The sequence below is a fragment of the Pundamilia nyererei genome, unplaced genomic scaffold (genome assembly GCF_000239375.1).
Source record: "Pundamilia nyererei isolate P.nyererei 1_Seehausen unplaced genomic scaffold, PunNye1.0 scaffold00008, whole genome shotgun sequence".
Taxonomy (NCBI): Eukaryota; Metazoa; Chordata; class Actinopteri; order Cichliformes; family Cichlidae; genus Pundamilia; species Pundamilia nyererei.
Window position 1 is genome coordinate 1,453,957 of NW_005187409.1, and position 18,606 is coordinate 1,472,562.

Genomic DNA, 18,606 nt, shown 5'->3' on the forward strand with positions numbered 1-18,606 from the left:
TCAACCCTCACGCATATCCAACTGGATTTCTTGCTATTGTTTATGGTGTCACAATAGGATCTTATATAACTGAGAGGGTGAAAGAAGAAACAGCCTAAGCCATTTACAAGCGTGTCAAAACAATTTTATCTTTAGGTTTCTGGCACAAATACAACTGTTTGAAAATTTACTCACTTGCATTCCGACTAATGAGTCCTGACAGATGTTTAAGATGTAGTGCTGGAGGTTTTGGGAAAAACTGAACTCCTTCCAAAAATTTACATCTTTATCAGGAAACTCTGTCTTAGTCAATTGCTTTTGGATGTGAAGTCTATCGAGGTTTATGTAGTGTACAGGAATCACTGTTAAGATGGAACAATATAATAATCTATTGACCATAAAACTACAAGAGAGGCTGCAAGTGGCTCATCAGAACCCTTAAAACTAAATTATGTGGTTCTTTGTTTGAATGGTTCAATTATTAAGATGCTCTTTGCTGACATTTAATTAGCCTGACCTTTTGCTTCCCCTGCATCCCTTTCATTTGAGGATCGGTGCCAGGCTGCTGTTGAGAATAACAAGTCATTCCTTCCATTATAAAGCAAGTTTTGGCTGTAACACTCTCGTTAGCAAGTGACTTTTTATTGAAAACAAAGCTAAAGTCAAAGCCAAAAGGTGATTGTATGCACACATATTTAGATGCAGGGAAAATTTTGTTATAACAGTGTAGCCAGTAAGAAATGTTTCGATGTCTTTGAAGTGGTAATTTGCTTTATTGCTTTTATAACCCCCCCCCCCCGACTTTACTGTTTGAATCTATCATAGGGTGGTTTTCAGTTTGAAAGGCCTCTCTGCATCTTCCTGAACTCACAAATTCACATCAGTGGGGCAGCTACAAGAGGAAAAAGCTGTTTTGGCAAACCTGCCAGGAGCGTCTTATCAGATCAACCATGTGTACCCAAAGTAACCCAAAGTAAGTACAACTGGGGTGAAGAGCTAGCAAGCATTTGATTACCTTTCCACTCCACCAGGCTTTCAACAAAAATAAATAAATTGAATAAACAAATAAACCTTCAGGTTGCCGTTAATTTTGGTCAATGTAACAGAAGCATTATCCTGCTATCTTGTGTACACACGACCCTCAGTCCAGGAAAAAACAAACAAACAAAAAAAGTCTACGGATAACAACGCAGGGGCCAGTGTTAGTCAGGGTTGCTTTGTTTTACAGTTCTTCCTCACACAAAACAGACGGATTTTGAGAAATGTTGTATGAATAGAGATTAATTTACTAGTTTTAAGTATATATTTTTAAAAAAAAAAATCCCAACAGAGAACAGTGCAAACTAATTAAGCTAGAGCGAAACTGGCATCAGCTTCTCTTGGCTTACCAGAGCTGTATAGCCAATTCCTCACAACTTGCTCTGGTTTAGCTTCACCACTGTCATGTTGTGTTTTTGGAATATGATGATACTCGCCACCTAATTACTAATTAAAAATTGGTGAAAAAAAAAAAAACGTGAAAACTTATTTTAATCCAAATTATTATCTTTTATAAAAATAAAAAATAAAAAAAATAAGCAAGCTATACAAGAAAACATTTTATATTAATTGATTTATTTCTATATAAGGAACCCCATTAGTTTCCACAATAGTGGTTGCTAAACAAATTTTTATGAGTGTTTAATTTGGTTTAGATACAACAGGACAATGCTGTTTGTTTAATGGCTTTGGATCAGAAATTGATCTTTTGAATGTTGGAACTGGATTTAATCCATAAGATGTTTATAAAGTGCAAATATAATTTATAGGAATATGCTGCTGTTGCAGGTCAAGCAGGTCAAGCAAAAAGATTAGCTACATAACTTGACAAATGCTAGGCATTTATAGCGCGGTGTATCCTTTAGTTATAACAGACATCAGCACATCCAGTAAAATAAAAGAGGCTTGAGCTGTCGTTCTCTATATATTACATAGAGTTCAAATCTATAAGGACATAACTGGACTGGGTAGGGTGAGGGGGAAGGGAGGCTAGGTCAGCAAGAGACCAACAGCTGCAAAATTCACTGATTCCTCTTTTTCTCACGACGTATAGCCTCCATGCCTCAGGAGATATAGAAAGCTGCCCACTAATTTCAAGGACAGATAACGAAGCAGCTAATTATCACATAAAAATACTACTTTGAACAAATATGTTCAATTTTTTTTAACTTAATAACAATCAGTTTATATTTCATATAACAGATACAAATTGCACCAAATCAGATGGGATGAGGGTCTTCCAATGGAGTTCAAACATATTTTGTTAATTACTTTTTCATTAGAAAGACGCAGAAAAGCACATCTTTTCACAGTATGGATGTTCACTGGTTTCCAACCAGGAAGCACTGGGGGATATCAAGGCCATTAGATATTCATATAGTACATGGAAATACTAAGTTTCTAGTCCCATTAGCATAATGGGAAACAGAAGAAAATTGCTTTCTCTGCCTGTTGCCACATTGCTCTAATTTCCTACTTGCCAACTTGTCCTTGACATTTACTTGAGCCTCATGTATTGATCTAATACCTCTTAGATAATTGACAGAACTTTCTATCAGGCCAACCAAACCACAGAAATCATTCAAGCTTGTGACAGGCATCTTATCAAAATGGTGTGCTTCATGGAAATACAATGACATGCCATTTTTTGTTTTTAATGGCCTGTGTAGCCCTTGTCTTTACACCACTGTATGAGATGGCCTATGGCTACTGCTGTTGCTTTTTGATCAATAGGCACATTGGGGAATGGGATTTGGAGCACACTGTAATTTAACCTTGCGCATTTATCTTCAATGACATGACCACTGCCATCCTATAACACCTTGAGTATGAAAACACAGGTACGGACAGAGCATCCTACAGCAGATGATTTGTCACTTAATCGGGCCATCACTTGTGTTTTAATGCAAGATGCCTTTAAGAAATAGGTTAAAAAAACAAAACGCAGAAATCCAGCAAAGACTTGACTCAGGACCCGAGAGATGCATCTGGCTCTCCGGTGGATCCATCTACTGCTCATCAGAAATGGTCTCAATGGAAGGGTGGATGTCATCAAAGAGAGAAAGGGATGAAGTATGTTTCACTCCAAAAGGCCTGAACTACGAATTTGTGGAAATTTCACACTGTAATTTTTGGTTGAAATAATCTTCAGTGTGTATGGAGCGGGTCTGGACAAAAGAACAATACTAATCCATGTATTTTTACATTTTGATAATACAATGTACTCTATTATTTTACTGGATTAGAAAGTGATAAACACCAGTTTTAAACGCAACGACATAGATATAGTGCATCAAGAGCAGACAGGGTCATTACCAATAAATACATGTTTACAGACTTGCTTTTGCCACAGTAATGACAAGGACACAATGAGCTGTGGCTTGATGACAGATTCACGTTGCTACTACAGTGAACTCTAACTAACAGCCAGGCTGTTCTCATACACCCTTTACTAATCTTCAGTTCTCTAATGTATTCTTGTCTAGTGACTTTAAATTTATAGCTGTGGGAAATATATTATCCTATTCTTCATGACATAATGCATTTATCTGTGAGAATAACGCTGCGTTAAATCTGAATCTACTCTCTCTCCAACTCCTAATTGCAACATCTGCTGTCAAAATGTCATGGCAGAATGAATTGTTCCTCCCACATACATTATCTAGCAAAAGTTTCTCTTTCTTTTTTGAGTAGATTTCAGAATATAGCCTTGCTATTAAAAACTTGGGAACCCAGAACATTTATATAAGGTACTCCATAAGGCATCTTTCAAATTTACCAAAGGCATTGAACTTGCTGATTGTGTACCTCCTGTTGGCTCTGGCCAAAGCCTAATCAACAAACTAAAGGTCTCCAACAGTAGAAGTTAAAATGGCAATTCCTGCGATCAACCAGGGACTGACTTGGCCCACCCAAGAGAGACGAATCTAACACAAAGCCTCCTCAGACCTACCCATCTTCCCAGATGTCTCTTCAAGCTACTTTGTATTCAGGCCACCTTCTTCACGTCTACAATCTGATATCAGCATGGATCGCCTCCTGTCAGTCTCTGTGAAACAGAGCTAGCAGGATTTCTGATACAAAGAAGGGACGATACCGACTGCAAAAGATTTGCCTTGATGTGTGCCTGGGGACTTGAAACATACCATGGCTTCATTTTCAGACTGCAACTGGATCAGAGTCATAAACATAATTTGCTACATGTTACATTGAAATTCATATTGTTATTATGAAACTTCTTATAGTTGAATGATTGTGTTCAAATGCAGGATAAAAGCCATGATCAAAGCACTGTGTTTATCTCCATCTTCACCATGTCTTACATTCAAGGCAACAAAATGCAATAATTAGCAAGTTGGGAAAGCATTTTTCTATGTAGCCAAATGGGCATGGTAATTGGATAACATAATGAAGGAATTTGAAGTGAGTCTCTTCACTGCTGGTGTCTGCATCACTGCAGCAACTCAACTCAGATCTCAACGCAACAGAGAAATCTCTCCAGTTCATTTCTTACAGAAGTAGACTACTGTCAAACTATGTAAGCTGAACACGTAATTACACGTTGTAGACTCTTCTGTTATGATAAAAGTCTTCCATTTGCTCCCTGCACCTGTATGAATATGGAAAGCGCGCATTGATGCTTCTTTTTCCAGTTATCCTTGTTTCCTTTTCCAGTTATGATCTTTTCTTTTATTAGCTATTTGCTAGCCACATCAAGATGATGATGTAATGGCGTTTCCCTCCCTACACTACATTGCGCGCTAAAGCTTTTTCACAGTTCTGACTACTGTTTCATTATCATTTCATTATTATCTCTCAAAGGTCACTCTTTGTGGGGGGGAAGTACAGTGCGGTGGCCCTCCTATTTTACCTTAGGAACTAGAGCGGTTATTGCAAAAAACAAGAAAGACATAAGAAAGCTAAGGGACAGTGTGTGAGTCAGTGTGCACTTGGCCCTGGTCATGGTCCACCTGCGCTTTTAAAGAAAAGCCTAAAAGCTGGTGGTTTTGCTGTCAATCCGTATAATAAAGTGAGGTTTTAGAAGGTAGAGCAGACTGTCATACAGAAAAATCTTCCCACAGAAACGCACAGCACTTTCACAAACACACAAAGACAGTAACTGCACTCTGCATGACCCATATATTGGACAGGACACTGAAGAGAAAGGAAGTTGTAGGCATAGCCGCTGGCCTGTTTCGCTTGATCAAGCTGCTGGCTGGAAGCAACAACGTCATGACAAAGACACCGTGGAGCTGGGTCTACCAGGGATTTTCTGAATCACACTCGTATACAGAGCAGCCTTGCAATGCTTTGTGAAATCAGTTTGTCGTTTTACCTGTGCTGCTAATGTATAATTTCACATCGATGAAAGAAAAGTTAGTTTTTAGTCTTTTTACCAACTTTTTTAGCCTGGAATATTTAAGCAGCCCATAATTATTTTTGCCCATTAAAGTGTAAAATTGATTATAACAGTCTGCAAAGATTAGCTATACAATGAGATATCCCCCCAAGATAATATTTATTTCATGAAACACTATTTTCTGGTAATCTTATATATTTTTTGCAAACATAACTCCTTTTCTCTCACATCAACACCTAGGGTGTTCCCTGCCTCTGGTGCTATAAAAGCTGGTATAGTCTCCAGCCCTCCCACAGCTATAGCTGAGACTTTGACTGCAGGCTACAATTTTCATGTTGAAATTTTTAAAATCACTGATTATGCCTCAGTAAACATGAGATGGTACAAAGCCAAGGGTAGATAGAAAAGTCCCCGTGTCTTCTTTCTCACAGATTTGTAAAACCCTCAAGAGAGGCAAAGTCTGGCTCTGTGAGATTTCCTCAGAGGCTCGAGTCCAAGAGACAACTCAGGCACTGCTCCATTTGCTTTGTGCACTTTTTCCGGGGTGATGTCTTATTCACAAGAGCCTCTTGGGGTGCTGGACAAGCACTGCATGTCTAGCAGCTTTTTCCAAAGAACAAAGGCATATGGCTATGGTAATCCTTCAGCCTGTTAAAGAAAAACACGTTCAGACAGACTGTGAACTAATCCTGTTTGACATACACTTTTGTGCTTTTTTATGTCTTCCTATCAGGTGGATTTAATTATTCCACTGTGTGAGAGAGAAGCAAACAACAAAGGTAAGAAAAAGGTAAGAAAAGTGAAAGCCTTTTGATGTTAATTAACAGCCTTTATGTGACGCATCTTCTCATACACAGGGAACCACACCATTTAGCACACTATTTGAGGAGACAATGTTGCTTTTAGGGACATTAAAAAAATGACTAAAACTGGAAGGAATCTCAGTGGTCAGGAGGCAAGGTGAGAACGAATCTGTTCAGCTCACATGATGTCTGCTCAGTATGATAGAGAGATGTGTCTCCAGCACCGTTATGGATGGTTAGCAAGCTCAGAGGTGAGTGTGTGGACTGAGATAACCATGAACAAAGCACGGTCCTGCATAACTAAAAAGAGTGTGTGTCACCAGGTAAAAAAAGAAAATCATGGCAAAAGCACATCTTTTGAGCATAAAGCCAGTCATCTAAGCAGTGCCCTCCAAGAGAACCATACAAACATAATCAAAAACTATTCTCCTTAACATTGTGATGTTAAAAGTTATTTTTTACAGAATCTCACTGGGAAGTTGTATGCCGTTATGATCACCAAGGCTTTTGAAATATTAGCTGGCTTACCTTGAAATGACAGTTTGAACATCACTAACAGAGAGATGATGAAAATCATAAAGACCAACTTTCAAAAGTGACTTTAAAGATGGCAACATGGGCTATGAAAATAAGGCATAGTCAATCTGCGTAAACAAATTTCAAGAAGCTGATCTCAGAAATGTTGGTAGTAAAACACATTTTAACTATAGGAAACCTCCAAACTTACCCATCCACCCTTCCTCACTTCCACTTATCCAATTCATGATCAAGGGCTTAAAAATTAATATTTAAATGTAATGTAACTAATTCAAGCAATGAATATTATAGTTGTCCCATTTCAATGTTAGACATGGGACATCTATGGACCCACTAACATGATTGCAGCAAACAAACTTAAATGTCTCTCCTTTCTGGGGAAGACAAATGTCCGCCAGGCAATCGATTGAATCAACAAAACGAGGAAGAATTAGAGGCTCCGGCTGGGATCTAATGGACTCAAAGACTGTGTATACTTTTTTGACAGTCTTAAATGTGATATGCTGGTAATATTTTGTAACACTGGACATTTCTTTGATTTAGAGAAAAACAAGGGTCTCTGCTTTACTGCTTTCACTAGTCCGTAACGAGGTTAGCAAAGAAAGGCAAGATAACCATGCACGAGTCAATTCAGAGGCCACTGAATCTGATGCACCATCAACACCACTGTTGCGCCCTAAATTTGTGCATCCATTTGAAATATACTGCACACAAAATGTCAAAGGCTAAAACTGTGTTTTTAAACGCTCTCGCTTTAGATTTAAGCTAAATGTCTCCCACAGATTTCAGCTGACATGCAATTCAGGGCCTCTTTAAGTAGGGGACATGTCTCAAATTCAGGTAGGCCAGGTGACTTTCTGTAGGACGCATGCTGCCGAACTGCAAGAACTGGGTTTCACATCATTTTTGGAGAAATAAGCAGTTACTGAAAAAGACATGGTATAAATTGCAGCATGAATTGCTCGTATCTATTCTTTTGTTGCCTTGTTTGCTTTGAATCTATAAAGACAGACCTTTTCCCCTCTGATTAAATAAGTGCAATAATAATTACAATAAATAAATAAGATTCTAAAGACCTAGAAGATAATCTAAACTTTTCCATTCTTTACTTTTACTGTAGACCTCAGACAACAATTACTTTGAGAAAACAGATTCTTTTAAATTCATTCTTTCCAAGGAGCAACCAAGAAACAGCGCGCCAACATAACACAGAATATCCTTGGGATTAACACAAACACCTTCCAAAAGCTCACACTGTTGTGCTCTCCTCAGCAAAGATTTCTTTTTTAGACTTAAGCACTCTATGATACCATTACAGTTTAATACTCTACTCCTCCTGTCAAGGACAACTAGTCATCTCATCAGTGTGTGTGGAGAGAAAAAAAAAAAGTCCGCTAGCAAGGCAGATTTGTGGAGGTATATGAACAATGTTGCTTTACCCTTGAAGCAGCTTTCTACTCTGTTGAAGAGAGTCACATGAAGGCCACGTAGGGTAAATGGGCCACTTACATCACAAAGTGTCACATAATGGACACATACAGTAAGTCCAACCATCAATATGGAGCTATTTAACTGATGGTTGAAGACCCTATTGGATCGGTTACAGCAAAGGCAGAAAACCTACTGAGATCAAAGCATCTCAGGAAGCTTTTTCCTCACCAGATGAAACCGTCATTTCTTGTAATTTGATTCTTACCATGTGAGAGCAAAAGTAAGCCTTAACACACAGTAATTCTTTGAGTGTATAGGAGAATTATATAGGGTCCTTATATAGGACTTTGCAAGTGAACTTCCCTTATTTAATGCTGCTGAAGAGGAGAGACTCCCTTACCCTGGGTTATCTGACAAACACAGCTTTAATCTTTCTCAACCACCTTTAGCACCTGACAGATTCTCCTTTACTGAGTGTATGTGACTTAGGGTGTAGTAAAATGTAGGAGGACAATACTTCTTATGCTGTTTTGATTTGGTAAAATTGGGTTTGCTACAAACTACTGAAAGGCTACGATTAAAACATTGTGTAAACATACATGCTGGTATGGATATTAGGGGTTCCATGGTATGGTAGTTTTTGCATTTCCTGGCCAAACCAGGCGGAGACGCAAACCCAGCATCTAGTCTACTCTTAGTGCTGGTCCCTGTCTGAATGAATGGGCGGGTTGCATGAGGAAGGGACTCCACTGCAACATTTGTGTAAAATCAAGCATGTGGATCCCCTTGGGAAATAAGGGATCCGCCAAAAGTTTCTTCTTGTACACAATAAAGATTAAATCTGGTTTGTGCTGCAAGAAAACACAAAGTCCTTATATTCAGCTTCCCAAATCAACATTAGGAATTCTGCTTGAAACCCGGGTGTAGTTTTTGTTTAACCTTATTAATTACCAACATCGCACAGTTATGCTTCCTAACTTTTACTCTCACTAAGCCAATGACAAGGCCAAAATGTGCCAAAGTACCTCGTGTTGTCAGAGGAGAATGACCACACTGCCTTCAGCTGAGAGGAAGGCAACAGTAACTCAAATAACCACTCAATACAACCAAGGTATGAAGAAAAGCATCTCTTTAGATGCCCCACTGTCATCAGATCTTAACTCAGAGCACCTCTGGGATGTGATGGAACAGGAGAGTCACATGCAAACAGTCACTAAATGCCATCATGTCAGTATGGCATTTACCTAATTGAAGAACTAAGGCACTACTGAAGGCAAAAGGGGCTTTCAACCGGGTACTAGCAAGATGTACCTAAATAATGTAGCCAGTGAGTGAGTGAGTCACACACACACACACAGCTAGTGAAAACTATGGTGCCATGTTTTGGGAGAAGACTGTATCTCATAGTTACCAAAACACCAAACAACCCCCACTCCCCAAAAAATAAGTTCCAAAGTCTTCAAACAACATTTCTCAACATGATCCTTATCATCTACTGCAGCGGTCCCCAACCCCCGGGCCTCGTTTGGTTCCGGGCTGCGAGAGCTGAGGCTCAGGTGTGAAATGTGTGGTTTTCAGGGTTTTTATTGGTTTTCAGCGTTATTTTGTTATCGTTTACTCGGTTTTCCTGGGTCTTTTCACGTGTGTTATGAATAAATTTTCTTTTTTTCGGTACCGGTACTAGTTTTATTTTGTTGTATTTTTCCGCGACACCTTAAAGGCCAGTCCATGAAAATATTGTCGGGCATAAACCGGGCATAAAAAAAAAGGTTGGAGACCGCTGATCTACTGTACACACATAATCAGTGCATAAAATCAGAGCACAAGTTAGACAAATTAAAAAAAGAAAAAAAACAAACAAACAAGCAAAATGATTAATAAAGTGTGGTATGCTGCTGTTCGACTGTTAGCTAGCTGTAGCTGTAGCCTGCAATATTTGGCTGACAAAGCTGACACAGCCCTGTGTAATCAATGATTGATTATAGCATGGTCACTCTAAATGGCTCGGTTAATGACTTTCGGATTCAATTACAAAGCAGCTCTTCAGCTTGACTCCACTGGCCACTTCTTCTTTTGGCCAGCAGCGTATTATGAGGTCTTGCTTTCTGAGACCACACTTTTCCCCCCTCACTCTCAAAGTGAAGTTTAATCAGCAAGGCCCATCTGGTCAGATGTAATGACATGATGGAGGGTTTCATAATGGTTCCCCACTTCATGATTCTAATTGTAGAGAGCATAATGACCTACAATGGTGAACCTCAGAGCCAAAGTGCTCTCCTAGTCAATAAGTGGGTATTTTTAATTTGCTAGAGCTAGAGAAGAAGAGTGGAGAGCTCCCCTTTATTGCATTACCTTACCACTGTGTCACATTTTCTTATCCAGACACTGGAGAGAGTTAGATTGTATGCTGGATTGTTTTGGCTGCAAAGATGCAGCAACATGTATTTGCAGAACACACCTGTGGTTTTATAACCCTGATGAAGCCACCTGAAACCTTCACACCTACCGCGCCTCCACCTCAGCTGGCTGCCTTCTGCAACCAAAACTAAAATAAAGAACTGCGACACTAGCAGTTTGACTGTGAAGCCAGGCCATTGTTAGAATCAAGAACAAGTAAGATTTGACACAAAGACTATGGTATAGAGCTTTACTCAGGTATACAAATCAAACAAGTTCTTGCACCGAATTATTTAAGCAAGCAGTGAATGGAGCACAATTTACAACATTTTAAAGCACAACATAATCTAAAAGAGTCGGGGTGCTGCGTAGAATGTAAATTAGTGAGTTGAAGAATTATAGAAGGCAAGTAGTTAAGCATACAGTTTTAAGGATGCCATCATCTACAGGTTTTAATATCAATAAATGATTCAGAGAATAAAAAACAAACAAAACTATATACAAAGAAGACGACCATAAAACTATTATTTGCGGATACCATCTTTGGACAGGTAGTTGCTTTAAAAACAGGCTCATTTCTAGAATATTGCACGGCCTCCGGTACATTTTGGCAAACAACTGTCAGCGAAAACATATCTGTATGTAAAATTACATATTAAACCTAAAAAAAAAAAAAGCAAAAGGAAAAAAAACAAACATGAAATAGATTATGAAATACTGCTGTTACTCTATAAACTAAAACAATTGCCAGATAGAAAACTGTATATGTAGATCTGAAGTTTCCTGATCGGCAGAAACTTAAAATAATAAATAAAATAAAACAAATAAAGGAAATAAAACATTTGTTTATGTGGGTTTGTGAGAAGACCCACATAAGGAATGAGGCTATCGATTAGGTTGGCTTAATTACCTTTTGCAATTCTTGGCTACTTTAGGGGTTAACGCAGAGAAGGGAACTACTTCAACTTAAACCGTGCAGTTTTTCATCTTAGCTCACGACTGATGGACAGCTCTACTTAAATTAATAATGAAGGGATTGCATCAGGAGATGAACATGAAGTTTTGGTTTGTTTACTCAAAAGAAAGAAAGATGCTAAAAAGTTCTCCATTAACTGAGGAAAAATATTGATGCACGTCTGAAAGGTTTTTGGCTCCATAACCAGTGGACAATGTTGCATTTAATGCTCTTTCAGCTTAGCATTAGCTGGCTACATATCTTTAAAGATTAAAAGTTTACCCTGAGCTGATGCGCATCAGTTACGCTTCATGATGCATTTATTATTCAGTGGCTTGGGGTTTTGATTTCAGCTGGCGGCAGAGGCATGTCAAAAATACATGGTTTAGTGTGGACAGGAAAAGACAGGCAGAGACCCAGTTCTCATCCAGAATACAAAACTGGTTTATGATATGAATGATCGTAGCCATTTAACTCATGGTTGGATTTTGTAGCTGGCATATTTGCCCATATAAAATCCCTGAGGACAAGAACACTGTTTTCATCCACCAGCACCTGAAAACTATTCCAATCTGTCAAATAAGGCCATTACACACTTTTGATGTAACTAAAAAAGGGAAAGGTTATATGTGGTTTAACTGAAACATATGTCAAATAATCAGTCACATCTCTCAGCCTGAGGTGTCAGTTGACCAGTGAAGGAACAGGCCAGCTGCTAGAGACCATCACCGAACTGTCACCTCCACCATACATCCAAATACAAATCTAATGCCCACTGAAGAAATGGGTAGATCTATGTCAGACAGTGCCTCCTTGACAAGGATGTGACTGTGTGCTACCCTTTTATTAAAAGCTGCACTTAAATAGAAGATAGATGTTCATTTTGCCTTTTTCCAGCTGCACAGAGTTATTAAAAACTGAGAATGTGCAGAAAAAATAAGTTTTTTCCCTTTCCTTAACAAGCCATACTTAACTTTTATGATATCCTCATTGGAATCTGAAGATTACAAGTGCAAAAACATGAACTCTTTGTTTATCTTTTGAGGACTTTTTTGTCTATTGGGTTAATATTTCATTGATAAGCATGCCTCTACTGCTCATGGCGGTGGTGGCTGTGGAGAGCAAACCGTCTGCTCGCCTCTTGTATCCAGCTTGGCTCTCATTTTTTCGTCATTAACTCACATAAACATCCCATCTGTTCTCCTTTCACACTTCCTTTTGCCAGTACTCCTTGCTGCTCTAATCTGTGTATCAACCAAGTGTGTGGGGATTTTCTGTGTTTTTGGAAAGAATGAGAAAACCCCAAAAGTGTTTGTTAAAGTCTAACTCAAGGTGAAATCACTGTTAGACCCTAACGATTTGTTTCTTTGTCTTGCCATGTGCAGCCGTCTTTTAAAACCCCGCTACACACGTCACATGTGAAGTTTAATTTTCAAAGGGTTTAAAAAATGCATGGAAAAGTTTTCTCTGATGGAAGAGCCAGGCATTTTCTCACCGGGATTTTCCCCATACAAGTGATTTGGACAACTCCTTGTGGGCTGCAAAATGTTTAAAGTGAAGGCACACAATCTTTGCAGTCCTCTTCTCTCTGCTGTTTACTAGCCTCCAGATATTGCTTTGCTGTTGCAGATACTTCTGTGCCAGCTGGGAGGACCATCAGAATTTAATTAAAAGCTATCACAGAAAGATTTTGTCCTCGCCCAGAAACAGAGCTTTTGAAGTCTGTATTGGCTAAAAATCGTATTTACTTCTTTCCAGTGAGCTTACTATAAAGAAGTCCTTTTTCTGTTCTTTAGCAGTTGTTTTAGAACGGGCTTCAAAAGAAACATCAAGCTTGCTAAATGTCAATTAGCACTGTTATGGCAGACATTTTATTCCAAAAAGACATCGATTCCTGCATCTTAACTTTTCTACAAACCATTTTCATGAAATTTGACATAAGGTTAAAAAAAAGCTGACGTGCCATTAGATCAGCTCACTGGCCAAAACTGATCCCCTTGGACTGTATATCGCATAGATTTTGATATACATCTTTAAAATGCTTGTCTCACAAGCCTTAAGAACAGCAACTTTTCAATTTGTAATAGTACAGTTGTGGCGGACCACTAGAGGGCTCCACTCACACCCGTGTTGAGGAAGTGTGTTGCTGTGTTTTGTGGCGCGATGTGTTCAGTTGATGTTGGAGAGGAATAAAAAAAGGAGTGAGAACTGAGAGCTCTGTGTCGTCCATGCTTACCGCCACACAGTAACCCTTTTCCAGTCACTTCCCCCATCACAAATATTTGAACGACAATCCTAAGCTGATCAATATCTTCCAGGAGATGTATTCAGCTAAAGCACATTCCAGTTTAAGGTAGAAGTCAGAATTTCCAACTGGAACGCCCCCTCAAGTCGGATTTCCAAATCTGAAATTCGGAGCTGCCTGGCCAACCCCAGAGTAACAATCCAAGATGGCGGCAGTGAACATAAACCTTGCTAAGGAGCAAAACAAATCCTGTTTTTTCTCGATTTTCCAACTTCACTACTGGAACATGCTCAACTCTGCAGTGACATCACTCCTAGTTCAGACTTATTCTGTTATTATAACTGCAGTAACACTAGAAGTATCTCAGTGGTGTACACATCATTTCAATACAATGTTTTAATTAGGCCAGTTAGTCACTGAGACACAAATCTTTTTTTAAAGAGTTCAAAATTTTAAGTTAGACTTTCCTTGCAAATGCAGTGACACTGCATTAAAACTACTCCTCACATTATAAACTAAATATGAGAAACAGAACGTGCCAGCAATGCAGTGAAGAATCTAAAAAGTAAAAATAACTTCTTTTATGTCTCTAACTGGGTTGCAGAATTTTTGATCATGTTTATCTCCAAATATGTCACTAATATATTGTTTAATGTTTATGGCTGACCTATTTTCTCAAGTTGAGGTTTGGGGTCATGTTAAGTCTTTATCTACTCCAATTAATGCATTACAGTTAAGAGGGAAAGATCCCATGCCTCCTCTTGAACCACCATGCTCTCACATATGCCTGCCTGTGCGTGCACACACACTCACTCACTCACACTCTAATCAGGCTCGCAAGTGCCCAGCTCCATCTGATAAGACTTACTCTCTGATATTTTTTAAGCTCTGACTCATGATCTCTAGCTGACTGCAGGCAAGGACAGCAGAGATCCTTGGTGTGCAATCCTCTGCCCTTCACTTCATGCAATCCACTACTCTTCTCTTGCAATTTCCCAGTACACATGTCAGATGACCAGAGGTCAGGGACATATTTGCACAATTTCCTCTGATGTGATGTTCACATGGTGAAGACTTCATGTGTGATAGTTTGGCTATTTTTTTTATTACAGTATCAACAACCAACTCGTTTTTCACTGGACACCCCAAAGAGAAAAATTCAAGTTCTACCATGTGGAAAGTCCCATTCAGACAACACATCAAAAGGTGTTAGTCAGAAGTGACGGTGGCAGAAGTTCTCTGTTGTAATGTGGACCTCTTTAGCTAATTTGCAGCTAATTATTATTTTTTAAATTCTTGGATTTGGCTAGAGTAGCTTCGCATAACTCAGTTTTTTTAAAAACCTCATGCTGAGCCATGTTGCAGCCTCTCAATTCATCTGCTGTCTGAAACAAGCCATTTTGGCTCCTTTGCTTTCAAGGCCAGCCTCTCTTTGACCTAACCTACTTCTGATAGGATGCCGCTTATAAACAGGAAGTTTGAACAGCAGTTGGGTGTGGCTTCCATAAGCAGCAGACCTGTGTGCCTGGAGTACCTTATTAGAGATAATCACTCTTATGAAAATCATATAGAGTCATTAATAGAGAAGAAGAAAAAAAGTGAAGCCTGAGCTTTAGGCTCACGTGGATTGCTTCAATTTTATCTGACACTTGGCCGTGTTTAAGTGAATATTATCAACTTTAAGACTATAACAGAAAAAAATGAAAACATAATTGGTCCACTTTCATAGCTCCCCATTATAATGTGCGTTCTAAAAATAATGAGGCAGTATGACTAAAACAAAAACTCATGACTAAGCCAAAGCTAATTTCTTTAGCTATTTTCACATTTTCTGATCCAGCTTTACTTTATTTAAACAGTTATTTTAAATCAAGTTCAGGAAACCCTGTTCTGCAAATGCACACAATATTTTTCACAGCTAATATTTTAAAAGGTGTTGGCAATAAGGTGTTAGCAAGAACATTTACAGTGGCACTGTTCTGTTAAAGTGTCCAGTAAACTGTAACGGTGAGCAAGCACGAACCATAGCAAGGGAAACAGCTAATATAATCCAGCCAGCTGGTGTTTCTCTTGCAGTAGTGCGATAAAATGCAAAAGAAAATATCCAAAAGCCAAAAGTTTAGAAGTTATGTATAAGTTAGTTGTTTAAGTGCTGTGGACTTAAAATACGACTTGCAGCAAAGCACCATGCTTATCTTTATGTTTGTCATGTTTCAGTTCTGTGAGTGCAAGTTTTAAAAATGCTTAAATTAACATAAATCAACAACTTTGCAATTAAAACTTAGCATTTTTAAGTTTCCTCTTGCAGGGTCAGAAATTGTCTGGGATACCACACAAAGAAATGAAGTGGATGGTAGAAAAGCTTCAGGAAAAGAGAACGTGTCAGGTTTTGTTCCAGGTTGTCATTCAAGTTAAAGAGACACAACATCGCCTCTTTCTACATACACACGTCAACACATAACCATCTCCCAACCCTCAGAGTATGATAAGAACTTGGTTATTACACCCTTGGTTCCCGTTTCGCATTTCCTCTTGTTGACAAACACCCAGTCCAAAACATATGTCCATCCTGCTTGATGAGCACTATTTCACATGACATTTTTCCCCCCAAATCTCTTACAGCACTTCCCACCTAACATACACCTCCCCCTCTTTCTCCATCTCATCTCGTTTCTCCTATCTGAACCATTTCTCTCCATCTACCAGTCTCATTCTCCACTTTGCTAATCTTCACACCACCTCCAGCTAAATGAATCACTCTTTCAATTTCTTGTTCCCATTTCTTCCCATCCCAGGTTGCTCCATTCCCATTTTCATCTTCCATCATTCCCCCAACATGTCCATTGACTCCATCTGATTCTGCCTGTCTTTTACACCTTAATCCCTTCCTTTTCCTTCATGCCTCCCTCCCACTCCCTCCCTACGTGGCTAGCAGAATGACTGGTAGGAGAGCATATAATTTGTCAGAGGAGGTGCTGTCAGTTGACTGCTCTCCAGGCTAAGAGCTGCTCTCCTCGCCCCTGGGTTCACGGAGTCACTGCTCTGTTCCGCTCTGGGATTATGCAGATCTTAATTCCCTTCCGCTCACACCTGAGGGTGGCAGGGCATGAAATAAGAAAAGTGTTCACTGCAAATAAAACTTTTTGCCACCAAGAGGAGGGAGAGAGGTTGAGGGAGGACGAGAGGAAGGTGACATGGAAAGAAGAAGAAGACAGAGGAGCTTGGTTATTGTTAGATGGACTGAGTGAAAGAATGATGGCGTGGAAATAAAACGTGTTCTAGAACCCACAATGAATGACATTTCCTGCAGTAGTGAATAAACTAAGCACAGAAACAATATACTCCACTCCCAGCTCCCATTTTCAAACATGCATCCAAATGTTCAGTATGCAGCAGCTTTATTAGTTTTTATAACCCCAGCAAGCTTTGTAATCACTGGCTCCCGTTAAACTGTTCAGCACCACGACCACGATTATCCTACACTGGAGTATTAATGTAGCGATTTCAACGACCCACAAAAGCCATCACTCAACCTTTCAATGCAACCGGGAATTCCACAGGTAGTCTGACACCTCTGGGCAAACAGGGTTTAGTGGCTCCGTGGTTTCTTCATCTTTTTGTTCTGTGCGTAAACAGCAGGTCTAGTTTTTTTTTTTTATTAATTAATTAATTAATTGACTGGTTTCTTGCTCGTATGTACCAGTCTTCCATCCCCCCTTCAAGCCAGCATTTAAAACGTTTAGATGTTAATTTCTAAGAAAGTCTTTTAAATAAGTAAACAAATGCCAGATGTCTTACAGCCAGTAGCGTCGGTTAAAATGGTTTAAATTAAAAAGAAAAAGTTTATGCGAAGCAGTTGATGAGAGAGAAAATAACTCGCACAAACACTGAGAGAAAAGCAGATTGCTCCCTCACCTGATAAAGACTCCTTGGAAAAAGCAGAAAGACAAGACATACAGTATCCGAATGACCTGTGGGAGCATCCTCTGGCTCGAAATCTCGCCCCACTCCCGATGAATAACTTGCAAGGTTAATTGTGGGAATCAGCAAATCCACTGAAGAATCGTGAGACCGGTGTGGAGGAAAAAGGCATCGTCTCTCTCAGTGATCCAGGCTGGTCTTTGGGTAAACTTCTCCCCCCTCCCACCAAGTCCAAAGGGGGGTGAACACATGCAAACAGCGGGCGCTGTGCTTCAGGCGGCTGGACGGCACTGGTCAGACTGTCAGTGCGCTGGTGCATGTGTTCAAGGGGAGTGTCAGTTTACGCGTGGGTCTCTTTTTTCCTCTCTCCTTTTCCTTGACAATGTGGTTTCGTCTCCTTTTCACTGTATTTCCCTCCCTCGCTCCAAAACATTTGAAAGGAGTGAAGATTTAAAGGAACAGTAGCTTTTGTTTTGACGGCTGCCTCTGGTGTAATTATCCTTAATTAGAATGAAGGGAGTGAGGCCTCCGATGATGACCTAATTAGACGCTAGCTGATGACCAGTTTGGACTAAAACACTCAAAAACGTGTAAGTAAAATGTGAAAGTTCATTTTTAAATTGTTATTATTTAAGATTTCTAGCGCAATAAAATAGCTTTCTTCGAGTATTATCCACAGCGCCACAAGCTGTTTTATGCCTTTCACCATTTTGTTTTCCTGCAAGTATCAGCAGGTAATTTCCAGCAACAGTCCCCTGATAGCAATCACCTTTGACCATCACAGCCAGCAGCTTTCTATGCACAAATCTAATTAGGTGCGTGGTTTAATTACACTTACAACATCTAGTTATCATTGGTAAACTATTGCTGTCAAGGGAGCGTGACCTGTAAATCCTTAGCCGACCAATCAGCATGCAGAATGTTAGCACTTCTGGACAAA

At 39.4% G+C, this 18,606-nt stretch overlaps 1 protein-coding gene across 1 annotated transcript in view; it reads right to left on the bottom strand.

The window, feature by feature from the left end:
* Positions 1-18,405, bottom strand: part of glra4a (glycine receptor, alpha 4a) — a 39,710-nt gene extending 21,305 nt beyond the window's left edge. Inside the window, exon 1 of the mRNA XM_005722878.1 lies at positions 17,661-18,405. Coding sequence (XP_005722935.1) covers positions 17,661-17,728 — 68 coding nt within the window. The 5' untranslated portion in view covers positions 17,729-18,405. The remainder of the gene's footprint in view (positions 1-17,660) is intronic.
* Between the last annotated feature and the right edge of the window lie 201 nt (positions 18,406-18,606).